A 17421-nucleotide genomic window follows, 5' to 3' on the forward strand; every position below is an offset into this window, starting at 1 on the left:
ACAAAGGTTGGCAGGGTTGTTAATGACACTAATGAGAGTACACTGCTGCAACAGGATCTAGAAAAGTTGAGCAGATGGGCTGAGATGTGGCAAATGAAGTTTAACATTGACAAATGTAAAGTACTACATATAAGAAGCAGTAATTCCAGAGTAACGTATCAACTCTGTGACAGTGGTAGAGAATGAAAAGGACCTGGGGTAATTGTGCAGGCAGATATGAAGCTTTCTGAGCAGTGCAGACGGTCTGCAAGAGTAGCTTATGGTGTCTTGTCAATGATATACAGGAATATTTCTAGCAGGGATAAGAAGGTGATTATTCCCTTGTATAAGGCAATGGTCAGGCCACACCTTGAGTACTGAATACAGGTCTGGAGGCCTAATTTTAAGAAGGATGTAGAGCTGTTGGAACAAGTACAGAGAAGGGCAACAAGATTAGTGAATGGAACAAAGGAACTCTTGGAAGAACAAAGGAAGTCACGATGGAACTCTTATAAAGAAAGGCTTAAGTTTTGCAAATTACAGTGTCTGGAGACTAGGCATCTGCGAGGTGATCTGATTGAGGTGTATAAAGCCTTGAATGGTTTGAGCATGCTCAATGCTGATGGGATTCCTCCTCTTGCTCAGAATTGAGGAAAGACGGTTGTAGAATAGATGTGCAGAAGTTTGCCGTTAGCCAGCGGGTTGTTGATTGCTGGAACAAACTTCCATCTGTCATTGCAGAAGTTGATAGCTTAAATAGATTCAAGGCAGAACTTGACAAACATTTGGTGCGAGTCGATGGGTGAAATAAGGGTGTTTTTATTTTTGTTTTTTTGGCTGATGTTATATAAGCTTGCTTTCTTGCATCAAGTGCCTAATGCTAATGCTATTTTCAATATAACCAAGTTGAGAAATGAAATTAAAAAAAAATATATTTTTTTTAATCCTTTGACCTGTCAGTCCCTAATCACAATGTGATTTTCCACATAATGTTCTTTATTTTCTCTATGAAGAATGGAGAAATATTTATTTGAAGATACACTGAAATGAACACATGTTAGGTTTCTAAATATCAAGGGGAAGTAGTAATAGGCAAAACACCTGTGAAGTGTAAACATCAGAATAGAGGTATTTGTTTTTATTCTAAGGAAGGCCAAATCAAATTTCAGCTAAAACAAAATTACAACATTTTTAGGGGTGTGTGTGTGTGTGTGTGTGTGTGTGTGTGTGTGTGTGTGTGTGTGTGTGTGTGTGTGTGTGTGTGTGTGTGTGTGTGTGAGCGTGCGTGCGTGCACGTGCAAACAGTCTATCTGGTGAAAAACAGAACACGCTGTGGCAGAATCAATGCATACACAATCCAGCAAGTACAACACAATAGGGACAAAATCATTTATTCCTCAATATATCCTTAAACGTTTGTCCTTCATTTAGTTTTGTTTTGCACAAATGTGCTTGCATTGTTAGAAATGTTATTTTGTTGTTATTTTGGTTTTTAGGAGCATTAGCAACTAAGGCCATATTGCTCCGGGATATGCGGTGGTCATTCCCTGACCTTTCCGCATCATCCGTATTTGGATTGTTAGAAATAAAAAATATTCAGCAATAAGAACAGAGCATCTGTTTGTTTTATTCTTATCTAAAATTTAATAGAAATGGGGATAGTGCAATCTAATTAAATTTAATTGTTCATGTCTTGTAGTAAAGAAGCTTCAAGTCACCAATTATTGGATTTGCAATTATTTTTTTACTGAAGTAAAAAAAAAAATTGTTTCTTTAAATACATGGCTCTCACTACAAAAAGATTAACAACAACATATGTTAAAGGAAAATGGGCCTGTAGTACTGCATGCCATGGTTTAAGATAATAGAGACAATAACTAAATTTTTAATAACTAATTAAAATAAAATGAGTTATTAAAAAATAAAATTATTAAAATAATAAAATTAGTTATTAAAATTTAATAACTAATTTTACTCTTATCTTATTGACATTTCAAGTCTAATGTCAATAAGTATCTTCTTTCATGTTCTCAACTTTCAACCTATGCCTGGTACTAAGTACTATGGGTTCTAATATCTCTCGTGTCATAAAAAAAATATAACCAAAAAATATATATATAAAAAGTTCTGTATTATTTCTTAATAGTAACCAAATTGATGAAACAATATAATAATTAAAATCAATCAGATTATGAGAGTCATTAGCATTAGTAAAGGTGCATGAAGCAAGAAAGCAAGCTTAGATAGCATCAGCCAAAAAAAAAAAAAAAAAAAAAAAAAAGCACCAAATGTTTGTCTAGTTCTGCCTTGAATCTATTTAAGCTATCAACTTCTACAACGACAGATGGAAGTTTGTTCCAGAAATCAATCACCCACTGGCTAAAGGCAAACTTCGCACATCTATCCTACAACTGTCTTCCTCAATTTGAATTTATGTCCTTTCAGGCGATTATTCTGAGCAAGAGGAAGAATCAGATCAGCATCGAGCATGCTCAAACCATTCAAGACTTTATACACCTCAATCAGATCACCTTGCAGGTGCCTAGAGACCAGACACTGTAATTTGCAAAACTTAAACCTTTCTTCCTAACAAAAACCCTTTGTTCCATTCACTAATCTTGTTGCCCTTCTCTGTACTCATTCCAGCAGCTGTACATTCTTCTTAAAATGAGGCCTCCAGACCTGTATACAGTACTCAAGGTGTGGCCGGACCATTGCTTTATACAAGGGGATAATCACCTTATCACTGCTAGAAAATTTCCTGTATACGCACTCAGCTTTCAAGTACTCTCTTGCTATATTGTGGACTTTGCTGGAGCTTTCGACTGCCTGTGGTGGCAGTCGAAAGTTCTTCGAAGATCAAATGTTTCTAAAAATCTATATAACAGTTTGAAGTCTTATCTAACCAACAGAAAAGTACGAGTTACTAACAAATATCAGACAGTTACCAGATTCATCCACTGGGATGTCCGCAGGGCTCCGTGCTTGGCCCGTTCCTCTGGTCTGTTGTCTTGGATGAGTTCCTGGGCTTGGACTTTGGGGGGGTTGAGCCCTTGGCCTTTGCGGATGACCATGTCCTGTTGGTGCATGCAGACACTAGGTCGTGTCTGCATGCAAATCAATTGGAAATTATTGCAAATGCAGCGCTTGTGAAGCTCCAGAACTGAGCAGCCTTGCACAACCTTACCATCTCGGCAGAAAAAACAAAATCCATTCTCGTCAAGGGCAAACTACAAATTAGAAGACCACCTACGATGAAATTACACTTCACTCCCATCCGACTGTACACAGAGGTTAAATACCCTGTTACCTGTTACTAAAGTAGATATCACGAGGCGATTACTCCCAACTATAAACCATACTCACCCAGAGCCCCCTCCCTGGTTCTCACCTGGTCTGCACATGGCCCCTTCTGTCAGACACTTACAGTTATGGGGATTGAAAGAGACTCGTGGTGCCATTGTGGAGAAGGGGGCATCTCATGTATGAGTGCCCTGCCTATGACAACAACAGAATCAAATTTGTTACCGCAATTTTCCATAACCACCTGAAAAATCTAGTCACCAAAATCTGGAAGTATGCCGCCATGATAAAGAGGGTGAGCAGAACCGAGTTGGGCCTGAAGCACAAAGCTCTGACCCTCATATACAAAGCAGTATATGTCCTGATAGTTTGCTACAGTGCCTCCACCTGGTACAGATAAGTTACACTAGCAAAAACAAACAGAAGCTGGATACAATTCAAAGGTTCATGGTGCTATCAATTAGTAGGGTGTGCCGCACTGTTAGCACCCCTGCCTTGCAAGTTCTAACAGGTTGTCAGCCACTTTACCTAGAAGTAGTCAGGCGAGGCCTATATTACCACCTTAGGAAAGGAACACCAGCTGAAATAGTAAATCTATTTCAGCTGGTGTTCATAGCAAATGACCCCAAGATAGAGAAGAGGAGAATCACCCAACACCTACAAGTGATATGGCAACAGAGCTGGGAAACCACGCAAAAAGTACATATCGTGAGGCGATTCCTCCCAACTATAAACCATACTCACCCAGAGCCCCCTCCCTGGTTCTCGCCTGGTCTGCACATGATGTTTATTATCACTGGACACGGTCCCTTCCGTCAGAAACTTACAGCTATGGGGATTGAAAGAGATCCGTGGTGCCATTGTGGAGAAGGGGCATCTCATGTATGAGTGCCCTGCCTATGACAACAACAGAATCAAATTTGTTACCGCAATTCAAAGGAATCCACATAATCAAGAGTCCTCGCTGCTGCTCAATGGCCACTAACTGTGTATGCACAGGAAATCTTCGCACTGAGGCTAGCCAAGATTGCTGAAATGAGAACAACGTTGGATTATGCTGCCCAAGGCCTGAATCAGACTGGCATGGGTTAGCTCCTTCTCTGCTAGAGGACACAGCCCTGACAACTTGCTAATCCTTTAAGAGTAGGAACACCGCTAGCACTCATTGAGTGTGAGATACTGCTGCAAACCCCTTATAGGATAGGATCAGCCGGCACCGTTCTGGTGCGGGATTGCTGGCACTCTGGAGAACTCCTAAGTGTGCGATACAGAGTCCACTGGTCTCTGGTGATCATACAGGGGCACCTGTTCCCCTGTTACTTTAACTCCCATTCCCAGACCCCTGTTTTCACCTCACAAAGAGCGGATTGCTCCTGTTCTAGGTACCTCCCTTTTTTTTTTTCCACTTGGCCTTTGTCAGGAAGCTCAAGCAATCCTGACAAAGGCCAGCCAGGTATAATGGGCAGCCTGGCTCATCTCCCAGTGGTTGTGGCGGGCAATGTGGGGTCCCACTAGGGGCTCTGCGGCCAAGCAGCCAGAGACACAACAAAACATAAACCAGACATTACACAACTCTGACAGAAACCAGACATTACACTTTTTCTGGCTTTTACAGAGATTCTGTACTTCACAAAGTACCATGGTGCAGATGTGGGAAACCACAGGTGGCACCTTTCACAAAACACTATGCCACTATGTCACAGTGTAGTCCCACACAGTTGATACATGCTCTGGGGTTACTGCTTCCCATATGTAGTACTTTACATTTGTCAATGTTAAACTTCAGTTGCTACCGCCCATCTGCTCAACTTTTCTAGATCCCATTGCAGCAGCGTACTCTCGTTAGTGTCATTAACAACCCTGCCAACATTTTTATCATTTGAAAATTGAAAATAAACATAAGAAAGGAACCTGCGGTGGATGGGATCTATCCAGTTATATTAAAGGAGGCAGAAAGGAAGTAAGAAAACCCTCAGGCATAATTAGGAGAGCTTCCTTGGACTCAAGGGAGGTACCCATAGACTGGAGATGTGCAAATGTGACCCCAATTCACAAAGGAGTATCAAAGAGTTACATGAGTAATTACAGACCTGTTAGTTTAACTTCTGTTCCAGGGAAATTAATGGAGGCACTAGTTAAAGATAGCAAAAAAAAAAAAAAAAAAAAAAATCACTGTTTATCTGTGGAAAAGCCTTCTGTGGAGAATGCTATAAAAATAATTTAAAGAACAGATTCCCAAATGTCGCACAATAAGCATATGAGCCTGATTACAATGGAAATTATTTCATAGTTGCTGAATAAAAAGAAACATTAAATGTCTTATAGCAGCATTAAAAATATCTCAATCTTAAGTTGGGAAAGCTATAGACTTTTTTTTTAATCCAACTGTTGAAAAATCACAAAACAAGAGAAAAATAAAAAATAGTTATCACTGAATTATGAACACCTACCTAATACTTCATAGATCCTCCTTTTTCCCTCAGTACAGTAGCTATCCAACATGGCATTCAACAAGATGTCGGAAGTGTTCGGGAGGCAAGGCCAACCAAGCTGTGTGTAATGCGGTCAGCAATGTAGGTATGGAGGTGATTCGTGTATCCAAACGCCTGATACACCTTTGCATAGTCTCCCACAAGTGCTCTATGGGATTCATATCAGAGGAGTTCAGAGGCCAATCAATATGCTGGAAGTCAGAACTGTGTTCCTCAAACAATCCCTGCACAACAAGTGCCCAATGGCTTGCCACATTGTCATGTTGGAAGATACCATCGCCATTCAGGAAAAAATGTAACATAGCGGGATGTACACAGTCAGAAAACAGTTGACGATAGTGGAGACCAATGATACGTTGTTCCATATGCACCAGAGGTACAAGTTCCTGCCAGTGAAACATGCCCCACACCATACAACCGCATCCACCGGCCTGCACTTTTGATACCATGCATGATAGATCAAGAGCCTCATGTTGATGCCAAATCCATACACGACCATCCACGGTGTGGAGTAAATAACGTGACTCATCGGATCAGCACACCTTCTTCCAGTCTTCTAACATCCAACTTGCATGCTCTTTGCACCAGGCGAGTCTGTTACGCTGATGAACCTTGGTTAGGAGAGGATGCTGTAGGGGTCGTCTGCTGGTATAGCCCATACCCATACATACGAGCATGCGACACATGGTCATGCCAGATATTGTTCCAGGTTGGCCCATGTTGTATTGGGTAGTAAACTCTTCAACAGTGCTGCGCCTGGTCGCCTGTACGAGTCGTCAGACCCGGTGCTCACCTCTAACATCAGCATTTCGCTGACATTTGCAGTTTTGCCGTTGCGTCGTTGTTTGACCATTTTGACACTAGTCCTGGTACACTTTTAACTACAGCGGCTCTCGAACACCCCCATCAGTTCAGCTAGGTGGGAAATCGAGGTACCAGCTTGTCGAGCACCCACAATCTGTCCTTTATCAAAGTCCGATAAATTCTTCCTTTTACTCATCACACTCAGAATTTTATTACCTACTGAACCACTGACACCTTATCTATGCTACACAGGTCGACTAACTGTGCACTGCCATACCTCAAGTGGTTAACGGGTAGCATTCAGTTTCCATTGGTGTGGTCATAATTCAGTGATCACTCAATGTATACTGACTACACTGAAAGGACAGAATTCATTGGATACCTGGTTTCTGGGCAATGCAACACTGTCACCCCTCTCGTTAGAGGACGAACTCACCACTAGGCAGGTATATAGGCACACTGCATCACTGCATTCATGTACACAGTAATTCGATGCCAGTATGGATAAACATTGTGAGCTAACCAACTTTGAAAGAGGTATAATAGTGGGTGCCTGATGCATGGGTCACTCTATTGCGGAGGTGGTACAGAAATTGCACTGTTGCCATTTGACAGTATCAAGAGTGTATTGGGAATACACCATTTCTGGAATAACATCTTACTGTGGACAGCACTGTGGGCAGAGAAAGGTGGTGGATGAAAGTGGCCATCGACGCCTGCCTTGCATTGTTCAGTCAACTGGAGAGCAACATTGGCACAAATCACCGCCAACTTCAACAAGGAAGGTGCTAGAAATGTCTCCACCAATACCTTCAGGCGGTCATTAGCTGCAATAGGTTATGGGAGCTGCCAACCCACCAGAGCTCCATTGCTAACACCATGACACAGGACTCTACACCTCAACTGGGCGAAATAACATCAGCACTGGACCTTGGATGATTGCCTGGTCCAATGAGTTCTGTTTCCAGTAATTTTGAGCGAACAAGAGGGTGCGTATCTGGTAGAACCGCACAAAGCTCTGCACCCATCATATCAACAAGAAACTGTTCATGGTTGGTAATGGTCTAGGCATTTTCAACTGGCACATATTGAGACCTGTGGTATGTCTAGATGCATCTCTGAATGGTCCAGGTTACGTATCCATCCTCACAGATCATCTGCATCCCTTCGCGGTCATCATGCACCCACAGGGCAACGGACTCTTCCAGCAGGACAATGCACCTCCCCACAGACCTTTGCTGACAAGAACATGGTTAAAAGAGCATTCAACAGATTTTACCACAATGGAATGGCCTCCCCATTCACCGGACATGAACCCTGTGGAGCATCTTTAGGATGCTGTGGAAAGGTCTGTTCAAGCTTTGGATCTTCCACCCAGAATGCGATGGAATTACGGACAACAGTGCAGCAAGCATAGATGGAAATACCTGTAGAACACTTCTGTGAACTAGTGGACTCAATGCCTTGCCGTGTGACTGCCCTTATCCGGGCGAAAGGTAGGCCTACCCATTACTAGGTAGGTATCCCATGATTTATTTCCACTCAGTGTACTTAACTAGTTATTCAAATTCAGAGATTTGGTCTCCTGTTTTGCTAAAGATGTCCCTTGGCTATAAATGGAAATCTTCCTTTAACACAATTCCCAAAGCTATACAAAATTCTAAGGCTGAGAGAATAAAAACAGTTTCACAGTTATGTACAATGATTCTAACTAGGTTTTCAGCTGATAATCCTTTTGAAGTCCATATAAAGACCTAGTGGACTATTTCGAGATGCAGTTCACTCTGGCTTAGAATAGACTGGAACATACACACATCGGTAATGCCATGTACATATTGATGATGCAAAATAAAACATTTTATTAACGAATATTCTAGATTAAATTTTTCCATTTCAAGCCCTGAGTTTACTGCAGAAAAACAATTCTAGGCATCTAAACACCTACTCAGTGTGTGCGTGCACGTGTGTGTGTTTTAATTTGCTTTGGTGATAACCTGGAGTAGAAATCTAACAATACTTTCAAAAAGCTGAATTAGTCCTCCTTTATAGGATAGGTCAATAGCCTCAGCTATTGCCTATCCTATAAGGGTGAACATCCCAGTGGTGCACAAACTGTGGGGCGTGACTCCCAAAGGAGTTGCAGGATAAATTAAAGGGGTCGCGGCAATTTTTAAATAGAATTATTTTTTCTGTACAGACCTTACTACTCGAATGAAGTCTGAGATACAAATGAACCCTACTGCCACTCTTTATTTTGTTACGGGTGTGATGAAGGTGACATTGTTACTTATTGTCCGCATCGGGAATATGTCTTAATTTGCTCACTGGCTATGGACACACAGTAAGTAGCCAAATAGTGTGACTTCTGGGTATGTATTAATAATTCTCAGTACTACTCAACTGCTGAGTTCCCAAAGCTATAAAAAAAGTAGTACTGACAAGTACTACTCAGCAATTGCTGAACTGAAATCTGTTTAATTCATGCTTCCTACAAATTCTCAAATTGCCTATATTGCCTAAAGGTCGGAGGTGTGAATATGCGGTGGCAGTAAATAGCGGTGCCTCCATAGCCAGGTGGGCAGGAGCAGCAGTGCGTAGCACACGCTTCTTGATCAGACCGGGGTTCGAGCCCATGACCACCAAAATACGGAGGATGCGGAAAGGTCAGGATATCCCCAGAGCAATATGGCCTTAGTTGCTAATGCTCCTAAAAACCAAATAACAACAACAACAGTAAATAGCAAGTCTGTTTCACACATGCTTTATTCTGCTTTGAAATTCAGTGCTTTCATGTCAACTTGGATGTGTTTTTCATTATTCTGCTACTTTTCTACTCATTTTATTTCTTCTGCTACTTCATTCTTATGCTACTTTTCTACTCATTTTATTTCTTCTGCTGCTTCATTCTTATGCTACTTTTCTACTCATTTTATTTCTTCTGCTGCTTCATTCTTATGCTACTTTTCTACTCATTTTATTTCTTCTGCTGCTTCATTCTTCTGCTACTTTTCTACTCATTTTATTTCTTCTGCTGCTTCATTCTTCTGCTACTTTTCTACTCATTTTATTTCTTCTGCTGCTTCATTCTTCTGCTACTTTTCTACTCATTTTATTTCTTCTGCTACTTCATTCTTCTGCTACTTTTCTACTCATTTTATTTTGCTCATTTTATTGTGATTATCATTGTTTTTTAAAAAAGAAAAAGAATATATATTTTACTATGGACAATTGGGTAATCTGAACAAAACAGCCAAGGAGTGATGGAATAAGCTAAGAAATATATCATATGAAAATTTGGACACTAACGTTATTTCAAGTGTAGTACAACCATCATATTCCAAATCAAAAGGAATGAAAAAGAATAGAAAATATCAAGGGGAATTCATGAAGTAAAGAAGAGTTTTGATGTAAATATTTTCTTTCAAACAAATAATCTAACATGGAACAATTGTACTGCGATTTATACTGATCATGTGGTTGCATTAACAGGAGAAAATAAAGGTTTAAAATGCAAAGTAAAGGAAATTGGTCTAAATATAGTTTTTAATCACTGCATTATACATAGGGAAGCATTATTATTGAAGGAAATGCAAACTGATTTGCACAAGTTTTGAAAGATGCAGTAAGTGTGATCAACTTTATTAAAAGTAGAAACTTAAACAGCAGACTTTTTCACTACAATTTGTAATTAAATGGGATTTGCTTATGAAATGCTTCTTTATATATGAAAGTGAGGTGGTTGTGTCCAGTGGTAAAGCCTTGTGACGTCTTTTTGACCTCAAACAAGACCTTTAATCCAGTTTTATCGATTTTACCGGATAAAAATCAGAACCTTGCTCAGTTGTTTAGAAATAAAAAATGGCTTGGAAAATTAGTTACCTTGTTGATATACTTGAAGTTAATTAAAGTTCTTCAAATGATTTAAATTAAAGTTCTGTAAATGATTTAAATTAAAGTCTTCAAGGACAGGGAACAAACATATTAATACTCAGTGATAAAATAGAAGCTTTCAAAAAGAAGCTTAATCTTTGGAAAACTGAATTGGAGCATAATAGTACTGGAATGTTCCCATGGTTTTCTAATTTTGTTAACAGCAATAATATTGTCATTTTACAATTTAGGGATATCCTTTTTTTTTTTTTTTTGTGTTAGTTGTTGGCACATTAGCTTCTGTGGGCATAATACACCTCCCAAGGTTTTTGTATTTTATACTCTGATCCAAGCCCAAGGTGGGAATCGAACCTATGGCCTTTGGGTTGCCAGGCAGACACTTTACCCACCTGGCTAGCCCGGTCGGCAGGAATGTCATTGCCATCCACCTAACAATGCTAATTAAGAATTTTTCTAAATGATTTAATGTATCTCCAGAAAAAGTTGGATTGGATTTGTGATCCCCTTGCTTTTGAAATTTCTTCATGCCAAGAAATTACTACTCGGCAATCTTGTCAACCTGTCATCTAACAAAGTATTATGTGCTCATTTCAAGACTACAACTTGTGGAAAATTTTGGCTTTCTCATCGAGACGAGTATCCAGAACTATCGCAAATGCCGATACAAGCATTGCTACCTTTCGGGTCTACATATTTATGTGTTGTTGGTTTCTCAAAATTAACAACTATAGAAACAAAACAGCATTGCAGACTTGATCCAGAAGATAACACCAGGTTAGCAATTTCAAATATTGCACCAAATATGAACCAAAAATTATCGGTTATACAGGCTCATCCTTCTCATTAACTGTTTTGTTTTGTAATATTCATTTTTTGTTGTTTTTTTAATCTTAATTGAAGAATAAAAAAAATGTTTAATATGAAGAAAATTGTTTAATATGTAAATTAAAAAGGAAACAATTTTTTTATTCCTTTCTCAGTTCTCAAATAAAATTTTCTACTACATAATTTATAAGTTGCCATTTTTCTTCTGTAAAAGTCTGGTCATCCTACCTCAGGGTTTATATTGAGGGGTTGCGTCAATATTACATTTAATAAAGGGAGTCGCGAGCAAAATAAGTTTGCATGCCACTGCCCTATCCTACAATTTAATTAATACTGATAAACTATGGGAAAGCAAATTGGACAGCAAAAATTAATATACTTTTATTTTTTTTAAAATATGACTGAGCATTTTTTGTGACTCAACAAATGGTGATTTTCTTTTTGGTTAATTACTGATAATTTAAAGAATGTGCCAGAAAATAATAATATGCAAAATGATAACAAGCGGTAATAGGTATTTCCCTTTGTGGCTTAATTACTGAAGTAATAAAACTTCTTAACCCAATAACATTAGTCCCTTATTAATAGCATTATGCTAGCTGCATAGTAAGAACAGTCTGGTATTCTAGAAACTAAATGAACAAGTTGTGTGAGGCCATTAGTAACAGCAAAAGTCCCATCATCTCTACTAGATTGGTTTATATAAACAGAAAATTTAACCAGCTGATGCTCTAAATCCAATTGCCAAGAAAAATTACTTCACGGTTAGAAAAGTGAAGTAAAGGCTTAAAACTTCACAGTTAGGACAGCTATGGTTTAAAATCTCTTCAGAGAAAGGCAGATTTTAAACCTTTCATATCAAAAAATATCATATCATATCAAAAAAGAGGAGTTTCTAGAAAAGGAAGTCTCGGATAAGAAATATCGGAACAGACATATGTATACGTACCACCTTTAAATCAGAAAGAATCACTGAGTGAAAAATAAGAACAAATAATCAGAATGAGGTATTTGAGACAGCTGATAGCTGAGATTAGGCCAAGAAATGTAAGTGGGGCATGACAGAATGTAGATTGAAACAGATACCAGTGAGATCAGAACTGAGACCACATATATTTGTGAAATGAATTACAAAGTTTTTGGGAGGTTTGATTCTTTTCACAGATAAGTTTGTTCCAATTGCTTAACTATTCAGGTACTAAAATTGATGATGCTACTAACTAGGGAACTAATGACTATAGAGTATTTTAGGGAAAGAGCCTCATGCTAGGTGGTAGAATAACTAGCATATATAGGTCAGTACAATAGCATCAGTTTAATTCATAGCCATCTACCAAAGTAGTTAAACTGGCATCATTTTAATTATATCTCATAATGTGAATAACTTCACAATGAGTTGTCATGGTATTGTACTACCTTGAATAAATAACACTTCACCAGTGGAGAAGTGTTACTTATTCTCAGTGGATACCACCACCAAGACTGTATCATTTCGAATGTTATTGGCTTCTCATCGATGGGTGAGCAGGTATCCTGGTGTTGCAATAGTGACAACCCAGTTATGAAGTATAACTCCACAATATGAGAGATGTCCGATGGTGCGCAGTAGTAGTATAGACCATAGAGTATTTTAGGGCAAGAATCACAGGCTACGTGGTAGAATTGCTAACATATAGGTTAGTGCAATAGCATCAGTAGCCATCTACCAAAGTAGTGTCATCTGGGTGGCATATCTGCTGAGCATAAGTAACAATAGTCTTCTGCACTGGTGAAGTGTTACTTATTCAAGGCAGTACAATACCATGGCAACTCACTGTGAAGGTATTCACAATATGAGATACTGATTTTGTAAGAATGGAATTCACTTGAATAGGTGAGGTGCAAAGGTCTTTGCTGATGCCAACAGGGAAGACCTTATGGGTTTGGGGAAATTAATAATTGAGGGAGGTAATAGGAAGTATCTGGTAAGACTCAGATAAAGTATAGCAACAAAAGTTATACTTGCTTTCTTCTCCAGAGTACCTGTGGGATACTTCATAATTCTATATACATGCAAAGAATGAATTGGACACAAAAATCTCTGGCAGTTACATGCCACAGAGAAAGACTTAGGTAAATAACTAAACGGGATGTATTAGGGTAGTAAAAAAAAACAAAAAAAACACAAGAATTTAAATGTCTGTATAGTAATGCTAGGAGTGGTGTAAATAAAATAGGTGAACTTGGGCTCTTGATTAGATCAACTAATTTTCATATTGCAGGAATAACTGGAACATGGTACCATCAATTACAGGAAGGGTGATAATGGCAGACTTTAGGTATTTCTTCAGCTCTATTAACTGGAGTTATTATTATATGATATTTGATAATAATACATAATGGGATGTATTTAAGAGGCCAAACACATTCAGCTGAGAAGCTATAAAAGAAAGATGCCAAAAATGGGTGACAAAAGACTTAATTGAGCAAAAAAAAAAAAAGCATGGGCTAGTTACAGGCAATTGTGTGACACTGCTTTGTATGATAACCATATGCAGATGTGCAATGAAACACTGATGATGATGCAAGACTTGAAAAGCTGAGTGGGAAAAACTGTACGGTGAAGTGTTAAAAATTTTGTGGTGAAGAGAGCTAAGAATGGGGGAAAAGGATTTCTATTAATATATGAATGCACATAAGCAAAAAGTAAATTCAACAGATCCCTTGTAAGATCACAGTGTGTATGTGTATGTGTGTGTGTGTGTGGGGTATAATCAACAATCCAACTGAATAAGCAGTGGACTGAATAGGTATTTTGCAACTATCTTTATTACCAAAACCATATTAGTACCAAGAAGAAATAGCAAAGCTGAGCAGAATTGTCATAAAATAAGTAATATACTGTAATGATATTAGAGAAGCACACAGTTGCTGAGGCTGTAACAGACATTCTATTAAGTATGCCAAGCTGGGCTTGCTACCCAGGAGTCTAAAATGCCGATGGAACTAATGACACTCAAAACAAGTTGACCAAATTTTGGCTAAATCCGGTTGGTCTGTGAGAGCCAAATCCTCTGCTTACACCTTCACTTTGGTGTGACTTTCAGTAACCTGGGTATATCTCAGGGTTACTAATGGAGAACTTTGAAGGAACATATGCTCCTTCAAAGTTCTCCATTCTTCAACATTGCCACCAAAATCATTTGCTGAACATGAATTGCAATGCTTTTCAATAATATTCTCTGCAAAGCCACTTTTTATGAAGCATTTGATTATTAAATTTGAAGTAATACTGTCCCGAATAATAACAGAATTACGGATACAATCCAAGACAACCCATTATGGTTCCCTCCTTCTACTGCAGATTAAGTACCTGATTAGGCAGAGTCTATATGTTCTCTAGGTTGCAAATAATGCCTTGATCCAGTCAGTGGCTGAATAAAATTGGTGGTAGAGGGAGGTAAAAACAACAGCCATATATTTGTAAACTTAAGTGTCTCAACAGAATGATCTGTGCAATGGTCTAGATTTAAAAATGTCAGGCCCAATTCCATAGTCCCTGGTTCTCCTCTGAATACAAAAATTTGGTGATAAATTTGGAATCACAGTTCCAGCTCCACTCCTTTCCAAAATTTCAGGCTTTTAAAAATATTTCTCTAGACCTTTGTACCATAATATCACATCAATGTTCGCTCATATCTTCTGTGCACCTGTTCGCTCTCAATCCCAAATAACAGCTACTCAAATCTTAGCTCATGGTTACCAATACTTCACAAACAACAGGTGGCAAGATTCTGGCAAATACTAATGTATAGGTTTCAGTGTAGGTTTTAAGCCTATTATTTGATAATCAAACATGCTTGAACTGTAATGTAATGTAAAAATGATTCATGTAAGTAAATTTTATTCTTATTCCACTTTTACGGTGTATTTTTACGGTGAAAGGCAGAGATAATATTAGAAGTTTTCTAGCAGAGACAAGGAGGTGATTATCCCTTTGTATAAGGCAATGGTCAGGCCAAACCTTGAGTACAGTCTGGAGGCCGTATACAGGTCTGGAGGCCTCACTTTAGGAAGGATGTAGAGTTGCTATAACAAGTACAGAGAAAGGCAACAAGATTGGTGAGAAGAACAAAGGGGTACGCTTATGAAGAAAGGCTTAAGTTCTACAAGTTGCAGCATCTGGAGACTAGGCACCTGCGAGGTGACCTGATTGAGGTGCATAAGGCCTTGAATGGTTTGAGCAGGTTCAATGCTGAAGGGATACTTCCACTTGCTCAGACTAAGAACCTGAGGGGGCATAGATTCAAATTGAGGAAATAAATATGTGGAAGTTTGCCTTTAGCCAATGGGTAGTTGATTGCTGGAACAGACTTCCATCTATTGTTGTGGAAGTTGATAGCTGAAATAAATTTAAGGCTAAATTAGACAAACATTTGGAGTGATTGGATGGGTGAAATGGGAAGGGCTTTTTTTTTTTGGCTGATACTGTAAAAGCTTGCTTTCTTCCATCATATGCCTCAACTAATGCTAATAAGGAGGTGATTACCCCCTTGTATAAGAAAATGGTCAGGCCACACCTTCAGTACTATGTGGTAAAATACATCTATAATAAAATATACTGAAAACAAATATACCGAAAATAACCCAAATGGGTATTTCCAGTATATTTAACAAATTACTTACTGTGTCAGGATTCGTTCCTAACCGGGCATAAAGTTCTTGTAGAGGAATTTTATGTTCGTCCTGGAGAGTAAAAAAAAAAAAAAGGGGGGGGTTAAGATTAATATCCATAAACAGTCAAAATGTATACATCCCATTCACTTATAAAAAAATAATAATGAAAATAAAAATTCCAGACAGTTTCAAAAATTTTATGATAACGGATAACTTGTAATGCATTCTTCAGTTTATTAGAATATAATTTAATGTTGTCATAACAACATTAATTATATTCTAATAAACTACAGAATTTATGACATTAAATTATATTCTAATAAACTGAAGAATGCATTACAAGTTATCCATTATCATAAAATTTTTGAAATTGTCTGGAATTTTTATTAGAATATAGTTTAATGTTGTCTAAATTATAACATTAAATTATATTCTAATAAACTACAGAATATATGATATTAAATTATATTCCAATAAACTACAGAATATATGACATTAAATTATATTCTAATAAACTACAGAATTTATGTCTTATGACTACAGAATTTCCTCGCTTAAATTAGATGATTCCTGTCCCCTCTATTTTCCACATACACACAATGGGTAGCAAATAACAGCAACTGAAGGCAGAAATATTCAGTCCTAGTTCCAGAGAATCTTGGTGCTGGGTTAATAATGTAATGACAGTATACTGCTGGAACAGGATCTGGAAAAGTTGGGCAGATGGGCTGAGAAGCAGCAACTGAAGTTTAACATTGGAAAATGCAAAGTACTGCATATGGATAGCAGTAACTCTAGAGAAATGCACCAACTGGGTGGTGTTACACTCGGGTAGTGGAGAATGAAAAGTTTTCTGAACAGTGCAGACAGGATGCAGAATAGGTCATGGGGTCTTGCCAATGATATATAGGAATCTTGTGGGCAGGGATAAGGAGGTGATTATCCCCTTGTATAAGGGGATAATCTTATTTTTTTTGGCAATGGTCAGGCCACACCTTTATTACTGCATACAGGTCTGGAAGCCTCATTTTAGGAAAGATGTAGAGTTGCTAGAATGAGTACAGAGAAAGGCAACAAGACTGGCGAGGGGAACAAAGGGGTGCTCTTATGAAGAAAGGCTTAAGTTCTGCAAATTTCAGCATCTGGAGACTAGGAACCTGCGAGGTGATCTGATTGAGGTGTATAAGGACTTGAATGGATTGAGCAGGCTCAATGCTGACAGGATTCTTCCTCTTGCTCAGATTAAGAACCTGAGGGTTCTTAATTGTAGAATAGATTTCTGACAATTGTAGAATAGATGTGCAGAAGTTTGCCTTTAGCCAGGGGCATAGTTGATTGCTGGCATAGACTTGAATCTGTTGTTGTTGTTGTGGAAGTTGATAGCTTAAATAAATTTAAGGCTGAACTAGCCAAAGATTTTGAGTGACCGGATGGGTGAAATGGGAAAGGGCTTTTTTTTTGGCTGATGCTG

At 38.4% G+C, this 17421-nt stretch overlaps 1 protein-coding gene across 2 annotated transcripts in view; it reads right to left on the minus strand.

Annotated features, from left to right (window-relative positions):
• LOC150074993 (sodium/potassium-transporting ATPase subunit alpha-like) overlaps positions 1-17421 on the minus strand; it is a 632142-nt gene that overhangs the window by 427795 nt on the left and 186926 nt on the right. For both annotated transcript variants that reach the window (XM_090388637.1, XM_090388636.1), the window contains exon 3: positions 15960-16019. In XM_090388637.1, the coding sequence (XP_090244763.1) occupies positions 15960-16019 (60 nt within the window). The remainder of the gene's footprint in view (positions 1-15959; positions 16020-17421) is intronic.

Source organism: Mastigoproctus giganteus, chromosome 14 (genome assembly GCF_048544385.1).
Source record: "Mastigoproctus giganteus isolate SK-2022 chromosome 14, ASM4854438v1, whole genome shotgun sequence".
Taxonomy (NCBI): domain Eukaryota; kingdom Metazoa; phylum Arthropoda; class Arachnida; order Uropygi; family Thelyphonidae; genus Mastigoproctus; species Mastigoproctus giganteus.